The 24506-nt window shown below is 35.8% G+C and overlaps 1 protein-coding gene across 4 annotated transcripts in view; it reads left to right on the forward strand.

Annotated features, from left to right (window-relative positions):
• The first annotated feature begins 18562 nt into the window (after positions 1–18562).
• The window catches only part of LOC145165533 (beta-amyrin synthase 2-like), a 29061-nt gene continuing 23117 nt past the window's right edge, over positions 18563–24506 (forward strand). The window contains exons 1-6 of one of the 4 annotated variants that reach the window (XR_013740106.1): positions 18563–18712; positions 18796–18999; positions 19091–19276; positions 19375–19464; positions 19605–19802; positions 19945–20029. Coding sequence is in view for 3 of the 4 variants with exons in the window: in XM_079084265.1 (XP_078940391.1) it covers positions 18799–18999; positions 19091–19276; positions 19375–19464; positions 19605–19802; positions 19945–20029 (760 nt within the window). In the remaining variant the exon portion in view is untranslated. Of the gene's footprint in view, positions 18713–18786; positions 19000–19090; positions 19277–19373; positions 19465–19561; positions 19803–19944; positions 20030–24506 lie in introns of those variants that run through there. The other 3 variants (XM_079084265.1, XM_079084264.1, XM_079084266.1) reach the window with 3 other exon arrangements.

Genomic DNA, 24506 nt, shown 5'->3' on the forward strand with positions numbered 1-24506 from the left:
GAAGGAGATTGACAAGCACGAGAGCTTATAGTGGATTGTTGATACCTAGGGCCTGTAGAGGGGGACGGTGGAGCCGTAGATGGAGGGGAAGAATTAGGGAGAGGAATAGTTGGAGGTGTATTTGTAGTAGTTGGGCCAGAGGGTATGGGTGGGATTTGGGCTACAAGAGTTGGGCCAATGTCAACGGAGTTGGACTGGGCAGAAGATACATTGGAAGTTGGTGGGTTGGAAGGCTGTGAATAAGGAAAGATTTCTTCATTGAAGATCACATGTCGGGCAATGTACAGTCTTTTGGATGAGGGATGATAGCACATGCAGCCTTTATGAGTGGGGCTGTAGCCAAGGAAAACACAAGGAAGTGAGCGGAAGTCGATTTTATGTTGATTATAGGGACGTAAGAATGGATAGCATAAGCACCCAAAAGTTTCAAGAGATGTATAATCAGGAATCTTAAAGTAAAGTTTTTGGTATGGGGACAAGTAATTTAGAACAGGTGTAATGGTCCGATTGTGAAGGTATGTAGCAGTTTTAAAGGCATGTTCCCAAAATTCGTGTGGAAGAGATGATTGGGCTAAAAGAGTAAGGCCTTTTTCAATGATGATGCGATTTCGGCGTTCAACCGCACCATTTTGCTCATGTGTGTGAGGGCATGAGACACGATGGATGACTCCATGAGTGTTCAAGAAATTTGAAACATTCCGATATTCACCGCCCCAATCGGTTTGTAAGCTTTTGATGGTACGGTTGAATTGAGTGTGAATCATAGTTCGAAATTGAATAAAGGTATCAAAAACTTGAGATTTATGGGACAAAAATCATATCCATACGGATTTGTTACAATCATCCACAAATAACACAAAATATCGTTCGCCATTTATTGAGAAATACGGGGATGGGCCCCAAACATCTGAATACATTAATTCAAAAGGTTGCAAAAAGGAAACATATTTGTGAGTAAAAGGAAGCCGATGAATCTTGCCTAACTGACAAGGTTCACAAACAGTAGGAAAGTGTTGAGAAGAAATAAGAAGTTTATAACTAGACAAAAGTTGTCTAAGTAACGGAGCATGTGGGTGAGCTAGCCGTTTGTGCCATCCATGGAGAGTAGTGCGAAGCCCAGAAAGGGTCATAGTGCATTTGGCTTTATTGGTAAAGTGAGGGATGTGATACAGGCCCTGATCAACGTCCCCTTGAAGGAGTGTGTATCCCTGCAAAGACTTTCCAGTACAGTGAGAAGGCCAAAACTCCATATACACATTATTATCAAATGTTAGTCTTGATACACTAATGAGATTTTTAGTGAGGCGAGGGACCACAATGACAGATGGCAAGTTAAGTTTATGCAAATATGATGAACCTAGATGAGAAATAGAAAGATCATTACCATTTCCAACTTGTAGCTTGTCGGTCCCATAGTATGGCTCAGTGATTTGAAGCTTATAGATGTCAGGTGTAACATGATTTGTTGCACCTGTGTCAAAGTACCAGGCTGGATCAGCAACTGAAGATGGACTGTGATTTTGAACGAAGTTTGCTTGATGAGAATTGGACCGAGGATTGGGCCTTCTGGAAGGATAATCTGTTTGGTTGGTGCGCTGCCAACAGTCAATTGCTTCGTGTCCAGGTTTGTTGCATAACTGACACTAAGGACGTGAGCATTTGCTTTGTCATTGGATCGATTTCCAGAAGCCGATGAAGAGGAGAAATTAGAGCTGGAGGTAGGCCTCTGTGAACGATTGATATCGAGTGCAAGTGGAACTTAAGCCTTTCAAATTTGGTTAGGGTAACATGGATTAAGAAAACCTCCAGGCTAAGCGATATAGATATATTCTAGTAGATGTCTATTAGGAAAAAGCGGTCTTTCTTGAAATCTATTTGCTATATCTCATACTAAGAATATGAAGTTATAGTAAATAATATCCTTATTGATCTAATCATAGCTACTTGTGAAAATGTTTGATCATAGTCAATTTAATGAGTATGATAAGAACCATAGTCAATGACACGAGTATGATAAGAATCCTTTTATGACAAGCCTTGGTAAATGTGTATGATATCCATGTATATATTCTTTCTAAAGGAATCTCTTACTCCTTCTAGCCTTGCTATAGAGAGGAAGATTAATTAAGCCCATACTTGATTATTATACATGAATTACATCTCAATGTTCATGACTCTATGTCATTTATCAAATTCAAGATTTGATATGGCATCTTGGTAGTTGATGGATTTTCCAGAAACCTTCAAGAACTCATCAATGAGAGATTCCATATTTCTCATGTCAACGATGATTTCTATCATTAATGCGAACAGTTTGTGTTTGTGAATAGCTATTATTCAAGTTCAACAATTCCTTGTTGAAACTAGTGCCAATAATTGCTACATCAGGCTATGGTTCTTGAGCTTCTTCGAGTTCCATGTGCCTCCCACTTTCTTTATCACTAGAAGTTTGCTTTCTGCTGACTCAACATTCAGAAGAATAAGAGAACTTATTCTTTATGGATTTGTATTAATAATCTAAACACCCATTTAGAATATTATACAAATATGTAACTTGTTGGTGTTTGTACTTAAGATACAAATAATAGTGATTAAGGTACAGTCCTAAGAGCATAAAGGAATATAATTTCTACCGATTAGAAAGTAAAATTTATCCGAGAAGGTCTAATTCATCATTTATTATGATATAAAGCTTTAGATGGTGTTACTGGATTGCATCTCAACTTTATATTTGAAACTTCAACAAAGGTTTCACAAATATGATTTACCATGTAAAATATAATTATAATTATTACAGTTGTTAATAAAGTTGATTTGGTACCTACCATTAAATCTTAGACATTCATTAGAAAGGAAGTCATACAACACAGTGTATAGCTCGTTAATAATTATTTCCTCTATAGATTGGTAAAAATATGATTAGGAATATTATATATATATATATATATATATATATATATATATATATATATATATATATATATATATATAAGATTGATATATGTCAAATAAACAACATTATTTCCCTTCAAAGATCTTTTTTCTTGAAGTTGGAATATGTGTATTTCATTTATATAATAAAGATAACAATGTCTTAGATAACTTTGATTCAAATTAGTTTTAAGTCAAAAGTAATTGCATATAGAAATTAATTTTATTTATTAAACTATTAATATTTACTTTATAATTCTATTAAGAGATCTAGTCTCATAAATAAAAGGTATTCATTTCAAAATATGAATATTACTATTTTGAAAAATAAATCCAGTAAATAATCAAATATTTTAATAAAACAACCTAGACATAAATATGTAGGCATGCTAAATTTAAAACATACATTGTTCCAAAACAAATATTGTTTTTTTATATTACAAGTAATTTATGTTCTAAGCATATATATTGAACAAAACTCCGAGAGTGCAGTTCCAACTTGCTTGTGCTCAGTTGGTTACTATAAATATCTGCAAGCAAGTTATAAATATTAGATTAACATTTAAGTAACAAGTACGTGAGTGTTATATGAAAAGTACGAGTTCTATCTTGTAGATACCTGAAGTACTAGTCTGCTCCAGACTTTCTTTTTAGATTAGAGAAGTAGATTCTCTTCCAATATCTAGTTTTTTTTCTTCATAAAAAAACAAGATCCATCTATGAGGGTCTTCTTGGATTTCTTGGGCTTAAAGAGGTTCAGTCCATAAAACATAGGCTTCTTCGATCACATAAGGTGACTCCTTTTAGCCTTGCATTATTCCAAAGCTTAAAACAAATATCATTGTATTTATTGGAATATTGCTTAACCTGTTATATCATCAGATATATATCTAAATTATCCAAGACTTCCTGGAACTCAAGAATAACTATTTCTAGTATGATGTTAGTGTTGGATTTGGTGTCTAAGCCCATAACTATAACTGGTATGTACTTGACCCGATTGTAACATGGTCCTTTTGGGTTGCCTTCACCAGTGCAACTTGATAGGATGGATTTTGAGAATAAGGTTATTTATGGTTTATTAATATATTACAAGTATAATATATTAATATGGAATTATTTAATTAGTATTGATCAATAATTAATTTATTAATTTTGTGATCAAAAGAGACTAATTAAATATATGGGGATTGATTATGTAAATCAATCATTCTTATAGTGTGGGCTAATGATCCATGATTATGGGCTAAACTAATCCATGGATAGTCCATGGAGGTTCAACCCATGGAGCATGAGAATGTGGAAAGTCATGGGTTATTAGGGTTTACCTAGTGTAACCCTAGCATGTCCAACACTATAAATAGAACCCTCCATAGACCAAAATCGGTTGCCTCTTCTCTTTGAGAAAAATAGATTATTCTCTTAAATCATCCTCTTGTATATTGGTGTTTGTGAACCATTAGAGGCATCACACTTGAGGTGCTCAAGCTTTCAAAGGTCAAGAACTACAAGTCCTTCTAAAAGGTATGTCATCTAACTAGTTGTATTGTTCATTTGGCAATTTGTATGCTAGTTAGGAGAATGCTTTGGAAAATTATGAATGCATGTATAATTAGAGAAAACATAGATCCAAAGCATTTAGGGTTGCATGTGCACTTAGGAAGTGTTATAGTGCTCAAAACCCAATAGTGGTATCAGAGCCTATGATTGTTTTCCATTATATTTGATGCTTACTAGTTTTTCAAAGCTGAAAAGTCGAAAATTTTGCCCCTGACTGGTGAACTCGCCGAGTACATGGACATACTCGTCAAGTCCACTCAGTAAACAAGGCAACTCGGCGAGTCAGTTCTTGTACTCGACGAGTTGAAGGCCCTGTTTGCAGAATTTCGCGTTTCTTGGCCTTTTTTTGGATTAGGAACATTACCACAAACTGTTTTTGGTTCATAAAATTGTTTTTTAATGATATGGTAATGTTAATCCCCATCCAATAACATGATATTTTTCAAATTCTAAGATAACTACTTGTTTTTGGTAAATACTAGTTATTTGTAAAATTTGAAACTATCTTGAATATGAATCAAATTAGGTCAAATTGGTAAATGATCATCCTATCATAATTGGACTAGTTAATTTGATCTATAATTGTTTCTTGAATTGTTCCATAACTTGTCCTCAAGTTATGGAATGTGAAAAGTCACACCATTCATGGAACATTAGTTTTTATAAGTTATGAAATACCAAGAGTCATGAAAAGTTCATAACTTGTCCTCAAGTTATGGAATTGGAAAGGTCTCATTTATGCAACTTTAAAATCCATAAGTTATGAATTTCAAAAAGTCTTGACAAGTTACAAAACTTGCCCTCAAGTTTTGGAACTTGAAAAGTTACATTGATGAAATTTCAATTCCAAACCCTAGAGTTTTAAAAGTTAAAATTCAACCCTTATACTATTATAATATTAAAAATTAATACTTATATATATATATATATATATATATATATATATATAGGGCTAGGTTATAATGTGCATGGACAATTATTGTGTGGATGTGTGGACAGTGCTATTCTATGAGAATTACTAAGAAAATAAGTTGTTTAGTAATGTGAATACGTTAAACCTTACAAAAATATCGTCATTTTCATGCATTCTCAATAATTCTTATTCATTTTTGTTCTCAAACATCGTTTTTCACTCATTTTCATTCTGACAGAATACGTCTCAATAAACATTCTGACAACATTCTGACAGAATGAGAATAATAATAAAAAGTCTTGAATAACCTCATAGAGGATTTAATTAGTGAGAATTCGTGTTAATGACAATAATTATGTAAGATTGAACGTATTCATATTATCAAAAAACTTATTTTCTTTGTCATTCTCACAAAATAGCATTGTCCACACGACCACACAATAGATGTTAATCCACATTTGAACCTAGCTCTCTCTCTCTCTCTCTATATATATATATATATATATATATATATATATATATATATATATATATATATATATATATATGTATATGTATATGTATAAGACAAGTCAGTCTTACCGTTAGTAGGCCTCATTCACGAAGCCGGTCTATAAGGGGGGGTATAAGGTTACTGCCTGTAAAATGGCAGTTTAATGGGTGTCCACTCTCACCCATCGCTTCCTTGACTGGTGGAGGGTCGTTAACCTAACGGGTAGGATAAGACACTAATTCTCCCTCATTAAAAGTATAATGATAAAAATATAAAGTAACTAAACTTTTATTAAAATTCCCAATCTTAGTTACTTTAGGAAAATGTGAAATGGTGCTAATCCATGAAATTACACTTCGCACCTTGTTAAGTCGTTAGTGGAGCGTGTGTGGTTAATCGGCACACTAATATGGGACTGACAATGTGTGGCAAAGGGGAACTTGGTGTTAATCATAGATCAATGGAGCGTGTGTGGTTAACCGACACATTGATTAGGTGATTTGTAGCATTGGGTGTACGAAGCTAATTTGCATGGTTATTCACACCTTGTTTGTGATCCTCGGCATCCCAGTCACAAACTTGAAGGGCACACCGAGATTTAAACATGCCATTGAAAAGTTCAATGAATCTCAAAGATCTAGGAATTTCAAACCAATTAAAACTTATTTTGTTTTTCATGGTGGAATTTGGTAAATCTTCATTTACCTACCTTCAAATATTTTACAATTGGATTACGGCATCCCTCCTCGCAATTGTAAAATATTGTGTTGGGTCGTAGCCTTAATATTTTGTTTTGGGTGTTATATTAAGGACTTAAATCAACTGACTTGATTTTCTCCCTTGTAGATGTCTAGTTCAGACAACTACGGTCTTCTCGAATCCTATGTAAAAAGCTTTCCTTATAAAGATGATATTCCACAAGTTGATCAAGGTGAAAGATTAATCCCTTCTTCGTGCTGTAGTGGAACTTCACTTCCTCCACCTACTCCAATTATTCTCCCTAACCCACAAGTTCAAAGACTTGAAAAGTTCAAGGTCACTCAAGCCCTACTTGCAATGAAACATCAAGATGGAAGGTCTGTGTGATCTCATGTTTTGGAGATGAAGTCACATATTGACAGGCTGAGAGTATTGGGTGTCGTTGTCTCGAGGAATTTGGCTGTAGACAGGGTTCTTCAATCATTTCCTGAGTCATATAGTGAGTTCATTAAAGATTACTATATGACAGACCGCGACATGACCCTTATCGATCTGACCTATTTGCTAATTGCAGCTGAATCATCAATGATTTGGCGCAGTAGTCAAACAAACTTGATTGGATGATCTACCCCTCAACCTTCCATGGACTTTGAAAATGGTAACATTGGAAGCCTAGAAAAACTTTCTCTTCCCAATGGAAAGGGATTGGCTATGGTCAAGTTAATTGACCAAATGGTAAAGAGAAAGGCTAAGTCTGAGATAGTCCCGTGTACCATTCCCAAAGAGTCCATATGTTTCTATTGCCAAAAGAAGGGTCACTGGTTGCGAAGCTACCCTGACTACCTGAGAGATCTAAGAGATGGTAAAATCAAGAAGTTTGCTTCTACTTCAGGTAAGTTCACTTTCTAACTACATTAAGTTCCTATTTGTAGATTCTTAATACATGATGTGATAAGATTACATTTTGATGTTTTGTAGGATCGAAGAAAAGAAAGGATGCTAAAGGAAGAGCAGGCTAAATCTGATCGTGAAGAGATGGATTTCAATCGCATGGTTCGATGATCGGATTTTTGAGCTACTGCTTAGGAGTTATGATAGATTGCTTAGAAATTTGTAATAGCATAGTTTTCATTTGTAATTGCATTGTAAGGAAAAGTTTTCCGCACATTTTATAAATTAATAAATGTTTTTGAATTTTTTATCTTATTTGTTATTCCTTGCAATGGCACTTATGAAAATTGATGTTTGTATGTTTCTATTTTAGCAATATGGATTTGATTCTTTTGTTGTGGTAGTGTCTAAATTTACCAAATAAGGAAAGATTCTCATCACCCAAGTTTCAGTTGGATAGAAACTTGGAATCATGCAACTTGCATTGTATGATGAATGAGAACCTTCATCTTTGGGAAATTAAGACTAATTCCTTGTTCACATGTATATGTGAGTCAAGTGAAGGACTAGGAAATCGGGTACACTTGGTTACGCGTTGGTCAGGTCCACCACAAAGAACGATAAGACTATTCGTTATGGTTTACTAAAGTTAGTAAATATGGTTATGCTTACAAGATTAAGTATAATTCTGAGTCGTTGAAAAGTATCAATGTATAGCAGAACGAATAAGAAGAATCAAAGTCAGCAGAAAGATAAAAGTTTCTCCAATCTGAAAAGATGGGAGAGTATTAGAATATCGTGTTTTATGATCATCTTAATGATTATGAAAACCATATCACAATTTGATCCTCTAAGGACATCTTAGTGCATTTGTTTGGCTAAGAAGAGGAATCAGGAATTGTTGAAATGGTTAAATCAATTAAGATGAATCATACTTCGTTCCAAAATCAAATCTTAGAGTCATCCTCCAAGATTGTAAGAGTCATCCTCCAAGATTGTATGTTGAGTGACATATCAGCAAATGTAGAGTAAAATGTTTTTTACTCTTGTACATTTGAAATTGGTAAGTTGTAATGTTTTGGATAAAAAAAAAGATCAACTAAGACCGATTGTCAATAGTGTTTGTCTTGATAAGAAATCACACTAACTCTTGAATATTTGTTTGTCAAGTAATGTGCTTGACAAAGAGAAACTTATATGTCAAGAGGTAAGTGGGAGTCTTAAAGATCTTGACAAGTTTCAAGAACTAATCAAGAATAAACCTATTGTTAATCACTAGCACACGACTTGAGGTTTATAACCTATCATATTGACATATTCTTGTATCTGTGCCCATTCCAGTTAAAGTTGACTATGCATGTGAGTTCTATGAGTGCTCAATTGTTTGCATAACAACCTGGAAGCAATGGTTGGCCCTTGTGCTGCCAGATGGCAGGAAATTAAGATTGAACAAGTTCAGTCCACATGAGTTTGGATTTGTCACTAACCTTGTCTTGTGATTATGGTTTTGACAAACTCACATGGATAGGAACACATACACCATAAAATCTAAGTGTCATAAGGTTTCTCTCCAATTCATGAAAATGATTGTGAGGAAACGCTTTCACTAAGTAGATTTTAAGTAGATAGAAATTGTGATATTTGCATTCTCAAATTCGATTATGATTACGACATCCCTCTTCATAGTTCGAATTGTGAGAAATGGCAAAAGGTCTAAACATTCGGAACTTATTGCTATAAGTTCTGAAATAGTTTAGACACACATGTGAGTTATCTAAGGAAAGGTGTATGACTTTGAGAATCTTAGATAAAGACTTATAGAAGCATCTCGTATCAGAAATATGAACTTTGGTAAGAAAGTCAATAAGTATTGATTTCTAGAAGTCCAGCTGATTTTGGATACATATCAAAGCTAGTGGGAGCATAAGTGTTATGCCAATAAGATAATAATTATTATGCTAGTGGGAGCATAATTATGGTAAGTGTTGCAAGTTAGCAATGTTAATTATAGAAAACAAAGTTTTCAATTCGCAAAGTTGTAGGGTTTGAAAAAGTTGTTTTGCTATAATTAAGGGAGATGAACTTATACTTCATTTTTCAATTCTAAAATCTTAGATTGAGATTTTTAATCAAATTTAGTCAAAGACATATATGAATGTTATGTTGAAAAGATTCGACATAAGGAAATTCTATATATGGAAATGTTAATTGCATTCTCAAAATTCGATTATGATTACGACATCCCTCTTCATAGTTCAAATTGTGAGAACATGGCAAATAGAAATATTATAGCAGAAGACTGATCAAGTATCATGTCCTTATGTAAGACATTATGAATCGTGTCCTATATGCTTCGGATATAGGGTCGATTGCATATGATATAATATTCATGTGTTCTAATTTTCCAAATGCCTAGGGCATTAAGAGGGAAAAAGGACTAGAACCGGACATGATTAAAGTTATTAAACAACTGCTAAGAACAATCCAAGGTTCACCAAAGATTGGTTTCTTATGGATAGTTGGAAGTATAGTAATGGATGGACCATATTGACATTATTATGAATAAACGGGATTCTATTAACAATGAGTTGTCATATTGCAAATATGGAAATGTTTCCATAATGGGAGTTGGATATTAAGAATCTATGAGTAAGTTATAAACTTTTATGCAAAGAAGGATGTTCAAAGGAATGTACATTGAATTTGAGACTTCATCTCCATGGAATTGTCTTGTAACAATCTCCAAAGGAATATTTGCATAATAGTTTAGAACTAACACATTCGAATAGTGGCAAGAATTTGGTATTCTTACACTTAAATATTTGGAATTGTGAAATGTGTAACATCCGGACTTCTAGGTATATTGTATTTTTTTAAGACCATTGAGCTACTCGACGAGTCGGTGCTACAACTTGTCGAGTAGAGTCGCGATGCGCCACGTGAGATTAATGACCTACTCGACGAGTCCGAGAGCCGACTCGCCGAGTAGACGCTGTGATGAGAAACCCTAAATCCCTGGGTTTGGGGCCTATTTAAAGGCACTTATAGCCTCATTTGCGGCTATACCTCCCTGAGAGTAAACCATAATTGGCCTGTGAGCTTTGAGAGGGAGTTTTGAGCTAATCTTGAGTGTTTGGTGCATCTTTTGAAGAGAAGAGAAGGATTCTTAGCCAAGAGACGAGAAGGAGCTGCAAGATCTGTGGGCATTTCACCTCAGAGCTTCTAGGAAAGGTATAAAGCTTGCACCTTTCTCATTTTGTTGAGTAGATCTCATGATTTGGGAGGTTAGGGCTTTTTCTAGCTAATATGAGGACCTAGAGTGTTTTGAGTTCATGTTGAGGTTTGAACTTCAGATTTGGACCATGTGAGGTCCCTAGAGTCCAAAAGTCCATGCTTTATTCAGCCATAATAATGCTATTGAGTGAAAAACCCTTTTTAAGGTGTGTTTTGGCATTTCAAGCCCTAAGTGCCATGCATGGACATAAAGTCTGTGACTTTACATGATAAATGAGTCTTGAGAGTGTAGATCTAGAGTTTGGGAAGGTTTTCTGCCTTGAAATTGTCTGAATGAGAAAAGAGTCTAAATGGACTCGCCGAGTCGAGGAGCCGACTCGACGAGTCGGTTAGGGTTTGTCTCGATGAGCTGGCTATGCTGTTACTCGACGAGTTAGGGGTTAACTTGACGAGCTGGACCCTCACAAAGACTTCTGAGGAACGACTGGACTCGACGAGTCACATGGGTGCACTCGGCGAGTCAGGTCAAACTGGGGCTGTTGACTCGAGTTTGACTTCTGTTGACTTCAGGGTTTGGTCAACATAAGTAACGAAGACCATGAAGGGGTAAAATGGTCTTTTACCCATTCTAAGAGTTAGAGAGAATGAGAGAACAACCTTTGGTGTAATTAAGTATGAGTGAAGTATTGATTAGAGATACATATCTAATGTGTTAGGCGGAGGCTAGTTCGAGATTTCCAAGTACGAGACTTTTACTTGCTAGCTTACGAGGCGAGTCTTCTCACTATACTTAACATGAGTGGTACTTTCTTGTGATTGAGATGTTTATTGTGCTTATCTGTGTATCTTAATATTTTGCATCATGTCTTGTGATTTATGCTGAGTATTGTTATTATGAGTTTATTGAGTTGGGACCAGAGGGTCCCACTGAGACATATTGACTGGAGGGTCTTATTGAGTTATAGCCTAGAGTGGCTAATGAGCTGTGTGTGGTATTTTTGGGAACTCACTAAGCTTCGTGCTTACCGTGTTATGTGTTATGTGTTTCAGGTACTTCTCAGGATCACGGGAAGGCGCCGGCTTGATTGTGCACACACCTGCGTCAGAGATATGTTTTTGAGGATTCTGGATTTGTGTTATAAACAGTTTTTGAGACATGTGTTTTGATAACTTGATGTTTGTGGAAATTGTGATTTGAAATGAGATATTTGGGTTTTTAAATGAAAAATTTTGTTTGAAAATTTACGGTGTTACAAAATGAGTTTATTTGGAAATCAAATTGATTTATTTCACAAAGTAAGGACCATAGGTAAACATAGTGTGCATGCTTGGAGCATGGGATAACTATTGTTTTAATTCAAGTATTAAGTTGATCAATCGAAACATTATACAATGAATAATGAGTAATCAATATGGTGATTAAATAAAAGGTGTTTTATTTACGCTCACATGTTTTGGGGCCATATAGGATTAGTATTATTCTTGTGTTTCACTTTTCATATTTTGACTTCCCGAATAATAAGATTATTGAAACCATCCACAGTCGATCATACGTTGGAAGTAAGTATGAAATAAGACTGTCATGAGTTGGCTTGTAAGATTGTCTAAGGAGTTAGGCATAACAACAGGTTTGCTACACCATTCATGAGTGCTACTGAAATAAGATTTGAGTATTGGATTCAACCCGCGCTCACTTGAATCACTTCATGGAATTTATCACGAGTGATCGTGAGACGATAATATCATATAAGTCTTCAAACCTAGATATATGAGTTATTGACTATGAGTTGGTTGTACATTGATAGTACAAAAACGCATCGGTAACTCGATGTTATAAAACATGTTGTTGTGTATGATTCAATGAATAGTTAGTACAAGCATATGAGTCGAAGTTTATCTGTTCCCTTTTATCCTAAGAGGATTAAAAGCGATATATTGGGCCCCTCGATGATTCCATTTTGACTTATGTGCCGACCCGGTCAGAACTAAATTGATGTGTTCAGTTATGTTCTATGTCAGGCGAATCAGAAATCGGGAAACAAACTGTTGGACAATAAGTATGACATTGTTCCATGTATTTGTCCAACTGATATCTTGAGAACAGAGGACTATATGATCACTTATTTGAAGGACGTGTCACTAACTAGGTCAGAGTTCGACAACGGCTTTTGAAAGCTTACGATTGCTAAGTCAGATCCTGAAGTGCATAAGCAGTAATAGTTATTAGACTTATCCAAGTGGGAGACTGTTGGATTTGGTGTCTAAGCCCATAACTATAACTAGTATGTACTTGACCCGATTTTAACATGGTCCTTTTGGGTTGCCTTCACCAGTGCAACTTGATAGGATGGATTTTGAGAATAAGGTTATTTATGGTTTATTAATATATTACAAGTATAATATATTAATATGGAATTATTTAATTAGTATTGATCAAGAATTAATTTATTAATTTTGTGATCAAAAGAGACTAATTAAATATATGGGGATTGATTATGTAAATCAATCATTCTTATAGTGTGGGCTAATGATCCATGATTATGGGGTAAACTAATCCATGGATAGTCCATGGAGGTTCAACCCATGGAACATGAGAATGTGGAAAGTCATGGGTTATTAGGGTTTACCTAGTGTAACCCTAGCATGTCCAACACTATAAATAGAACCCTCCATATACCAAAATCGGTTGCCTCTTCTCTTTGAGATAAATAGATTATTCTCTTAAATCATCCCCTTGCATATTGGTGTTTGTGAACCATTAGAGGCATCACACTTGAGGTGCTCAAGCTTTCAAAGGTCAAGAACTACAAGTCCTTCTAAAAAGTATGTCATCTAACTAGTTGTATTGTTCATTTGACAATTTGTATGCTAGTTAGGAGAATGCTTTGGAAAATTGTGAATGCATGTATAATTAGAGAAAACATAGATCCAAAGCATTTAGGATTGCATGTGCACTTAGGAAATGTTATAGTGCTCAAAACCCAACAGTTAGAAGCATCTTGAGCATCACAGTGACGCCTTTACTAGTTATCATGTTCAAGCCTATTTCTCAAAGCAAGTTGTTAAGGACTATGACTCTATCCAAACGATGATCATTGAAGTATTTGGGATTTACCATCAAACGATGATCGTGTCCTACTTGTTTACAATGACTCTATCCAAAATGGTTAAAATAGCTCAAATGAAAATGTTGACAATGTTGACGTAGTTCAAAATATCTCTTCATCCAATGCTCCACTTTTTATCGATTTCAAAATGTACTTTCAAAACATTCCTAGAGTCGATGTTGAGGTAGAGAGTGCAACTAAAGTTCCTCCGCCAACCGGTAGAGTCAATGATGTTTCTGATTGCGAGACTGATTATGATGAGAACGATTATGATTATGATACTGACAAAGACACTGATGGATATGAGGAAGATCCTGATTAGAATAGTTCTTTTGTAATGCGTATTTGTAGTAGAAACTTTATTTGGAATCCTAGTTTAAATAGAAATTTTTATTCATATGTAATGTGTATTTGTATAGAAATTGTATCTATATATCTTATAATTTTTCAGGTAATGGCATCGATATGGATCTTGTTTTTGTACACCATGGCTGTTGTTATGGGCCGTAGACATGTGGGAGATGGAGCAGAGGACCCACCTCTCCCAGACGGTAGAGGTGTTGGTCAACATGAGCAGGATGGTAAGTCCTATTATGACATTTTATTTACTATTTTTTCAGTTATTATAAATTGTTGTTTCTAATAAATTTTAATTATATTTGTAGTTGTGCCACACAGGAGAGTCAGATAAAAAGAAAAAAACATTAAACTCGAAAATGCGCTTTTAATAATGAGGGCAAATAGATTGACATGGACTATGATAGAGATATGACATATGATCCCGTAGGAGAGCCAAAAGACATGTTTGCACGCAAAATTGGGAAAATAATGTGGCGGATAGTCCCTTTTGATAAAGGAACTTGGAAAAAAGTATCCCCTGCGTTAAAGGATACAGTAAAACAACATTTAAGGGTAAATTATTTATATAACAATATTTTATATGGTTAATTATGACTGGTTTTTACTTAGCTAACTTTTTTTTTGTAGAAAAAGTTTATTTTTGATCGAATTTCCCAGGATCCAGAGGCTGTTAGGTTGTTAGAGAGTTTTAAAACGGCTTTGTTAAAAGGTTTTAGGGAGCGTAAAGCTGACACAAAAGCATATTTTTTGAGAATTTGAGGGTATGAGAATATCCTGAGAGCATTAGCCACCCCCAGATGATATGAAGGCTGATAATTGGAGGAAAGCAATTGAGTATTTCCAAATGGATGAACACCTAACTGCTTCGACAAGAAACAAAAAAGTCTGTGAACTGCAAACATCCGTGAACCGTGGGGGGTCGAGCTCGTATAGCAGTACTTTCTATAAAAAGGTAACGTACGATATATGTAATTATTTATTTAAAATATAATCTAATTTTTAATGTTAAACAGAACCTGAAGAGAGTTGAAACATTCCGCAAGGCTCGTACCGATAAGAATGGTATATTTGTTACTGATGTAGCGGAGCAGCAATACATAAGTATTTAATTATAATTTTATCATATAATTAAGTGTTTATTTATAATTAATTGTTAATCATTTTTGGAAAACATAGAATCGGTTAGTGCAAGATCTCTTAGAACAAACGCAAGGGTCAGAAGGTCAACGAGTTTTAACACCCGCTGAAGAAAGAGCATGTTTCGAGAGAGTATTAGGTGAATGGTGTGGCCATATCAGAGGCTGAAAACCTTATATTATCCCGCCGATTGCACAACCATCGCAACCACCACCCAGTCACATCCATCACAGGTAAAACAAGACTATTTAATTTCATTAAATGCATGTTGATTTGGTAATTTTGGTTTGTGGTGATTATTTGCTAAAAGCTTTGGTAATTGGTTTTTTGTCCCAAGTGCAAGAAATAGCAATGTACATTGGTTTTTTGTCCCAAGTACAAGAAATAACAATGTACTTTGGTATTAATAAATGCATGTTGATTTGGTAATTGTGTTTGTAATTGTGATTTTGTCCCAAGTGCAAGAAATAGCATTGTACTTTGGTATTTCTTGTATTTAAGGTTCTTTAGCACAAAAAGTAGACTATTTAATTTCAAAGTCTCATATATCTATATAATGATCAATAAATGCATGTTGATTTGGTAATTGTGTTTGTAATTGTCTTTATGTTCCTAGTGCAAGAAATAGCAATGTAGTTTTGGTATTTCTTGTATTTAAGTGCAATAAATAGCAATGTACTTTTGGTATTTCTTGTATTTAAGTACAAGAAATGGCAATGTACTTTGGTAGTTTTTGTTTATGTTTGATAGTTTAACTTATAAGTTTATGTATGCTGTTATTTATTATGTAGTTGAAAAATCTTCAGACAATTCTCAACGACCCAACGTTTATGCGTTTTTTCAATCGGGGAAAGATCAAGGACGAAATGAGGGGAACGAAGATGATGGTTCGTCGAATAATTAGTTTGTATTTTGTATGTTAGACTTGTTGTGACACTTTGGTACTTGTTGGAATTATAATATTTTTGGTGTTTATTTTGGTATTTGTATGAAATTATAACAGTATTTGGTACTTAATCGGGTATCATTATGTAATTTTTTTCTGCATTTAATGTCATTACGTATCGGTTTTTTGCACCCGAAAGTGTTGATTTTTTAAAAAATTAAAAATAATATTACCAGCGACATAGTGAATTACCGGTGACAAGGTTATTAGCGGCGACACAAGGTATTACCGGTGACATGAGTATTAGCGGCGACAAATATATTTATCAACGACATTTTGAGCAATAACGACAGGGCAGTACCGACGACTTTTTACCGGCGATGTGTCGCCACTATTGCCTTTACCGACGACAAAACTAACTTTTACTGACGACTTTTGTCACTGCTCATTCTTTTTTTTTTCTTGTAGTGAGTCTATTGATCATGTTTTTGTTGGGTGCAATTAATATTGCAATCGAGACTCGTGAATGGGCATTTAAGTGGTGTGGGATTTATCATTGGCAATTCTTATCGGTGTCGGAGTTTCTAGATTATGTCACGGTATGGGGAAATTGTAGGGGTGAGCATAATAACCGAAAAACCGAACCAAAACCAAATTAACCAATATAACCGAACCATTTTAAAAACCGTTGGTTCAGATTCTAATTTTTGTTAACCGATAAATAACGGTTCGGTTATGGTTTTATAGGTTAACCAAACCATTATTAACCGAACCGCTAACTTTATATTTTATTATATAAAAGTTATAGATTATATACAAAATAATATAGTCAAACTTATTTAAGACTCGTTAAAATTTCAAAATATAATTCATTAATCCTCACCTATCAAGAGACGAACGAGCAATCAAACCATCAAAGGCTGATCATGCAAACACACACAATCTTCCAATCATGCATTGAGTTAGATTATTGATTAATGTTGTAATTCTTAATCGGCTGATTCTACAATTTGTAAACATTATTCACAATTAGTTTAATCTTCACACTCATAATCCTAATCGGAGGCTTGTCACACCGTTAATCCTAATCAAAGATTGTTTTCACTTTATAGTCCTATTCGAATGATTTTTTGACTTTATAATCAAGACTTCTAGGTAAGTTAGGTTTTTAGTTCTTCTTGACTTTGTGATATAGTAAGAATGTTTTTTTTTTTTTTGAATTTTTTGGCTTTTTTATTTACTGTTTTTTACTTAATCACATTGAATGTATATGAGTGATTAGCTTTTTTTTTTATCTAGATAACACATAATATGAATGTTTGACTCTTTATTTTATAGTTTTTAATTTAATGGCATTAAACGTGTATGAATGTTTGGCTTTATTTTAATGTTAATATCAATTATCAATATATGAAATTATTAATGTCAATTTTTTTAATGCTTTATATTTTTATTGAATTTTTTTATTTTGAATGTGACTATGTGTTATCTTACTCTGAGTATCAAAGGTACACATTTTATTCTATTACTATGAGCTTGGTTACAAACATTGGCATCAATGACTTTTCTGTATTCTCTTTTCATTTTTTATGTCAATATACTTTCGTCATTTATATTATTTTGAACATTGTGGTTACCCAATATCAACCATTAACCAAAACCGTTAACCGACAACAACCATTAACCATAACCAATATTAACCATACCCAATGGCTATCAAAATGCATTAACCAATCATAATGGTTATGGTTCGGTTTTGACTAATAACCGAACCAAACCGCCCCACACACCCCTAGGAAATTGTCTGGAGAAATGTAAAATATTCATCACAATTACCTATTGCTTATTATGGTGCCTTTGGAATGCAAAGAATGACAAGGTGTTCAATAACATTCTCCCATCACCAACCAAAATTGCATAATACGTAGATGTCTTTTATTTGATGTAAACATAGGGAGAGTTTGGTGTTACTAGTTAGTTGGACAGATTGGAGTTGTTTTCTACTGTCATATTAAACATAAAAAAATTCAAAAAATTCAAAATATAAAATATAAAATAAATTACACCATATCATGTATAGATGTCATGGCTCATGTGGTTAACTTAGCCTAATTAATAAAGGAAAAGGGAAGAAACATGTGCTTGAGTTATTGAAGTCCCACCAGTATAGATGTCATGACTCATGTGGTTAGACTAGCCTAATTAATTTGGAGACTTTTATGGCACCCCACCAAATAATGATACATCAATTCTACTCAGTAAATGCAAATAACATCGATCATTATAAAAGAAAAGGAGTCATAAAAATATATCTTTAATTAGGAGACTTGAATGTATTTCTGATCGTTGTTATTGTACTATAAAAACAGGAGGCAGTTGTAGTGTCAAGTGCCAATATTTAATATTACAAGTCGTTGCTACTGGCTTCCAGTTCAATTCTCCCTCCAAAACTAATCTTAGAGCCTCAGAGATAGACATTCACAGGATAGACGTACCACCATGTATATGCATGTTTAAATACTTAAGATTTTAGTTTTTACAATTTACTGATAAGCTTCATTGATGTACTGATAAGCAATTGCAGCAAATGTGGAGATTGAAGATAGCCGAAGGGGGCAACAATCCATACCTGTACAGCACAAACAACTTTGTTGGTAGGCAAACATGGGAGTTTGATCCTAACTATGGAACTGCAGAAGAGCGTGAGGAGGTTGAACAAGCTCGTCTCCATTTCTGGAACCATCGACACCAGGTCAAGCCCGCCAGTGATGTCCTTTGGCGCATGCAGGTCGTTGCTCTTCCTTAATTTCCTGGATGTCATTTCGATTCAGGCATTTATTTCTCGGATCTTTAAATCAAATTTTGAACTATATATGCAGTTTTTGAGAGAGAAGCAATTCAAACAGACAATACCTCAGGTGAAGTTAGAGGATGGTGAAGAGATCTCTTATGAAAAAGCTACCACCACCTTGAGAAGGTCTGTTCACTTATTTGCAGCCTTGCAGGCAGACGATGGCCATTGGCCAGCTGAAAATGCTGGACTTTTATATTTCATGCCACCATTGGTAAATATTTTGATGTTTTTTCATACTCATATATATAATTAGTTTTTATAATTTATAAGATGTATCTCATATTGACAAGCTGATAACAATTCTTGCAGGTTATATGCTTGTATATCACAGGCCATCTTAACAGCGTCTTCTCAGCAGAACATAGAAAAGAAACTCTTCGGTACTTATATTGTCATCAGGTAAGGTACTAAATGTTATATATAACGTACGGATGACAGATTTATATATGCAATACCCTTTTAATTTGTATATCATATATGTAACAAAAACATCCAGAATTATACCACTTGACGCATAGATGTGGCCAATTAATGTACAGAACGAAGATGGTGGTTGGGGACTTCACATAGAAGGTCCTAGCACAATGTTTTGCACCACCCTCAGTTACATTTGCATGCGTCTTTTAGGAGAAGGGCCTGATGGTGGTTTGGATGGTTCATGTACCAAAGCAAGAAAATGGATTTTAGATCATGGCAGTGCCACAGCCATTCCTTCTTGGGGAAAAACTTGGCTTTCAGTAAGACATTAATTATTTTCATGAGAAATAAATGAAAATAAAAATCTTCATGCAGAATTAATGTGTGTATAATATATGCCTTCATTTAATTTTTTTTTCCTTATTAAACATTTAAAAAAAAAAATCCCCTTGTACATGGTAGGTCCTTGGCGTTTCAGAATGGGGAGGAAGCAACCCAATGCCCCCAGAGTTCTGGATCATCCCTTCCTTCATGCCTATGCATCCAGGTTAGCTTGGCTATCTACTAGCAATTCTAAGACATGGATGGTTGATATCTTTTCATTTTTTGGTGCCCTATTTTAATAGAGCTGGTTCCCAATTTTTGGTGCGATATCTGTAGCATTAAAAAAAATAAGACAACCTCATCTAAAAAGCACCAAAAAACGATATTTTAGTAGATTTGTTAAGGCGATTTCCATTTTTTGGTGCGATTGTTTAATAGGGCGGTTCCTGTTTTTTTGATGCAATTTGTAATTTTTTCCCAGACATTTTATGATGCGGTTTACAACATTTTGTAATGCGGTTTTGGAACCGCATAAACAAATATGTTATTTTTTGGTGCTATTTGTATTTTTTTTCCGGGCATTTTCTGTTGGGGTTGAAACACACTTTTATTCAGAACTAGAACAAAAGAGAAGAGGTTACACGCTCAATATTACAAGAAAAAGAAACAACCATCTAATACTCACTCTAAGTATTACACACTACACTCTCTGTTTGTGGTGTCTTACAACTGATATTACAACTTCTATTTATACTAAAGCTAGCCACTATAAGTACTGTGACAATTTATTGTGTTCACCGTGTGAAATAAAGAAGCTGCCAATTCTAGTTGTTATTGTCAACAAAGGAGGCATTCATTTGTCAACAAAAGAGGGTGGTGCAGCTACTCATGGCAGGTTCACGCCCAAGTAGGTTTACACTCACATTCTCCCCCTTAAACCTAACTTGGCTCGAGATTCGTCACTCCGATCATGTTTCGCATTTCACCATGTTTCACGTATGCTAAAGCCTTTGTAAAGATGTCCGCCCGTTGATCCTTCGAGTTGACATATTCCACTATAATTTGCCCACGTTCAACACATTCTCGTATGAAGTGATAACGAATGTCAATGTGTTTGCTTCGACCATGAAACACAGGATTTTTCATCAATGCGATTGCTGACTTGTTATCGACATATAAGGTGATAGGCATAATATGATGTCCCGTGAGCTCCTTCACGAGATTAGCAAGCCAAATGGCTTGACATGCTGCTGTTGTAGCTGCCATGAACTCGGCTTCACACGTGGACAAAGCAACAGTCTTTTGCTTTTGGGATTGCCAAGTTATCGCATTCCTTCCCAGATAGAAAATCATTCCACTTGTGCTCTTGCTATCAACAGGGTCACCTCCAAGATCACTATCGGTAAAACCAACCAAATCTTCAATTTCACGACCTCTTCCATAGTTGATTCCATAATCAACAGTTCCTTTTACGTATCGCAAGATGTGTTTCACAACTTGGAAATGCAAAGTGGTTGGTTCCTCCATGAAACGACTTGCAATTCCAACCGAAAATGACAGGTCTGGTCGAGTGTGAGTCAAGTACCTCAAACAACCTACCACTCGCCTATATTCAGTTGGATCAACTTTTTCACCATCTTCATCCTTCTTAACCTTCAACTTAGGTTCCATTGGTGACGTTGTCGGATTGCAATCCAGCAACCCAAATTGCTCTAAAATCTTCTTTGCATAAGCCGTTTGTCGCAAAGATATTCCCCACTTCTTTTGCGAAACTTCGATTCCAAGGTAGTAAGAAAGTAATCCCAAGTCACTCATTTCGAATTCTTTCTTCATTTGTTCTTTGAATTCGACAACATCATTAGTGTTCGACCCGGTAATGATCAAGTCATCAACATAGACACCAACAATAAGAATTTTGTCTTTTGAGTTCCTTTTGTAAACAGCTGGGTCTTGTGAACTTTTTGTAAAACCAAGCCTTTTTAAGCTTTTATCCAAACGAATGTTCCAAGCTCGAGGAGCTTGTCGTAGACCATAAAGAGCTTTATAAAGCTTGAACACCTTGTGACTGTTTGCTTTATCAACATATCCTTCTGGTTGGGTGACATAAACCTCCTCTTTGAGATCTCCATTGAGAAAAGCCGATTTGACATCGAGATGGTGGACAACCCACCCATGTTGAGCTGCTAAGGCAAGAATGAGCCTTACGGTGTCAAGTCGTGCTACCGGTGCAAAAACTTCATCAAAGTCGACTCCTTCCTTTTGTACAAATCCTTTTGCTACAAGTCGAGCTTTATGCTTCACCACTTTTCCCAAGTTGTCTTTCTTCACTTTAAACACCCATTTCAAACCGATTGCTTTGTGTCCGGATGGCAAATCGGTAAGTTGCCATGTTTTGTTCTTCTCGATTGCATCCAACTCTGTTTGCATAGCCTCCTGCCATGCCTTAGAGGTTACCGCCTCTTTAAAATTCAAGGGTTGATCCGCTGCAATCATCAACAATTCTCCGGGTTCAAGGAACACATTTTCGGTCTCAGAATAAATATCGGTTAACGGACGCAATCCCCTTGGCCCAATCTCACTAGAAGGGCTTTCCATATGGGGCGAGGTTGAAGAAATGTGGAGCTGGTTCAGGCTCGTCAAATTCAGCATATGGTTGTCCAACTTGGATAGCATCGATTCCTGGGCTGTTTGGTTGTTCCAGATTGATTTCGGGGTCATTTTGAGGTGTTTCGAGGTGTATTTGGGGTTGTGGTTCAATTATGGTAAAGGTCTTAGGAGTCGCCATCTCTTCTTCTTTGTTTTTGTACCAATTCCATTATTCTTTTTCGTCAAAAACAACATCGCGACTAACTCGCAACTTTCGGTCTTGCGGATCAAACAAACGGTTGCCTTTAGTTCCATCTTCCACACCTAAATACACCATCTTCTTACTTCGATCATCAAGCTTCTTCAAGTGACCACCTACAAGTTTAGCAAAAGCAACACAACCAAAAACTTTTAGATGTTCAAGGTTGGGCTTTTTGCCAAACCACGTTTCATAAGGCGTCTTGTCGGGAAGTACTTTTGTTGGCAGGCGGTTGAGAAGATAAACTGCATGTCTAACCGCTTCTCCCCAAAACTCTCCCGGAACATTTCTACCTTTGAGCAGACTTCTTGCCATGTCCATAACGGTCCGATTTCGCCTTTCTACAACTCCGTTCTGTTGAGGCGAATATGGTGTCGTAAGATGCCTTTGAATACCATTTTCTTCACAAAATAATGAGAATTCTTTTGAAGTGAACTCTCCCCCTCGGTCCGTTCGAAGTGTCTTTATTTTATAACCCGAATTCTTTTCAACCATCAACTTGAACCGTTTGAAAGCGCTCAAGGCTTGAGACTTCTCCGATAGCATGTAAACCCACATCCACCGGCTAAAATCGTCTACTAAAAGGAGAAAATATTTACTCCCTCCAACAGACGTAGGTGTGATCGGACCACATAAGTCCGCATGAACAAGTTGTAGAGGTTTTTGAGCCCGAAAAACTGCATGATCCGGGAAAGGAATTCGGGTTTGTTTGGAAAGAACGCACCCTTCACATACTTGGTTTGGGTGCTCAATCTTTGGGACTCCGATTGCCATATTCTTTTCGGACAACTTCTTTAAGGCGAGAAAGTTAACATGACCGAGTCTAGAATGCCATATCCAAGCTGGTTCGTCTTTTGTTGCTAAAAGACAAGTCGGTCTACCGGTCCTTAAAGGAGTTTTATATAACCGGTTTGGGGATCGTTTAACTCTCAAAAGTAGAGTTTTGTTTCTGTCAAACAATGTCAGATCCGACCCATCCATTATGACCCGACTCCCTTCCTCCGTCATTTGTCCAAGACTAATAATATTGTTTTTTAGACTTGGAATGAAATATCCTCATTAAGGAGTCTTTGGTCGCCATTTTTGCTATCGAATAAAATCGACCCTTTTCCTAAAATAGCGACGGTCGAACCATCCCCAAATTTCACATGGCCCGTAACATGCTCATCTAGTTCGCGAAACTTTGAGCGGTCTCCAGTCATGTGTTTGCTAGCACCGTTGTCGAGATACCATACCTCAGACTCGACTCGACTTTCTCCCGATACAAGAAGATTAACACAAATCTTCTCTTTTAGAGACACTTTTTTGTGTGCATATTCTTATGAGGTTGCCATCATTAAAATAGGCTCTTCTTCATTGGCTTGAGTGAGGTTTGCCTCCTCACCTCGATTCTTGTTTGGACACTCCGAAGCATAATGACCAAATTGTTCACAAGTAAAGCATTTGACTTTACTTTTATCCTTTCGAGAAGGATTATGGTCATTCCGATTTGTATTGTACTCGCGTCCACCTCCTTGGCCACGTCCACGACCTCGGCCTCGTCCCCGGCCTCGGTTACCATGTCCTCCTTGTCCTCTTGAAGTGTTTGACGAGTTTCTCTCGCCAGTTTGCTTCGAACGAGATGCCCACTCGGCATGTGTAAGCAATAGAGAAGGTCCTTCTTCTTTTTCTCCATAGCTTCGAAGTCTCTCTTCATGGGTCTTAAGACGACCCACAACTTCTTCCACCGTCTTATTCTTCAAATCTCCGAATTGCTCGATCGATGTTACGATTTGTATAAATCGTATCGGTACGGCTCGCAAAAACTTCTTCACAACCGTAATTTCTTCAATCTTTTCACCAAGAGATCGAATAC

Source organism: Lactuca virosa, chromosome 3, assembly GCF_052849685.1.
Source record: "Lactuca virosa cultivar CGN04683 chromosome 3, Lactuca_virosa_CGN04683_v6, whole genome shotgun sequence".
In the NCBI taxonomy this organism is placed as follows: domain Eukaryota; kingdom Viridiplantae; phylum Streptophyta; class Magnoliopsida; order Asterales; family Asteraceae; genus Lactuca; species Lactuca virosa.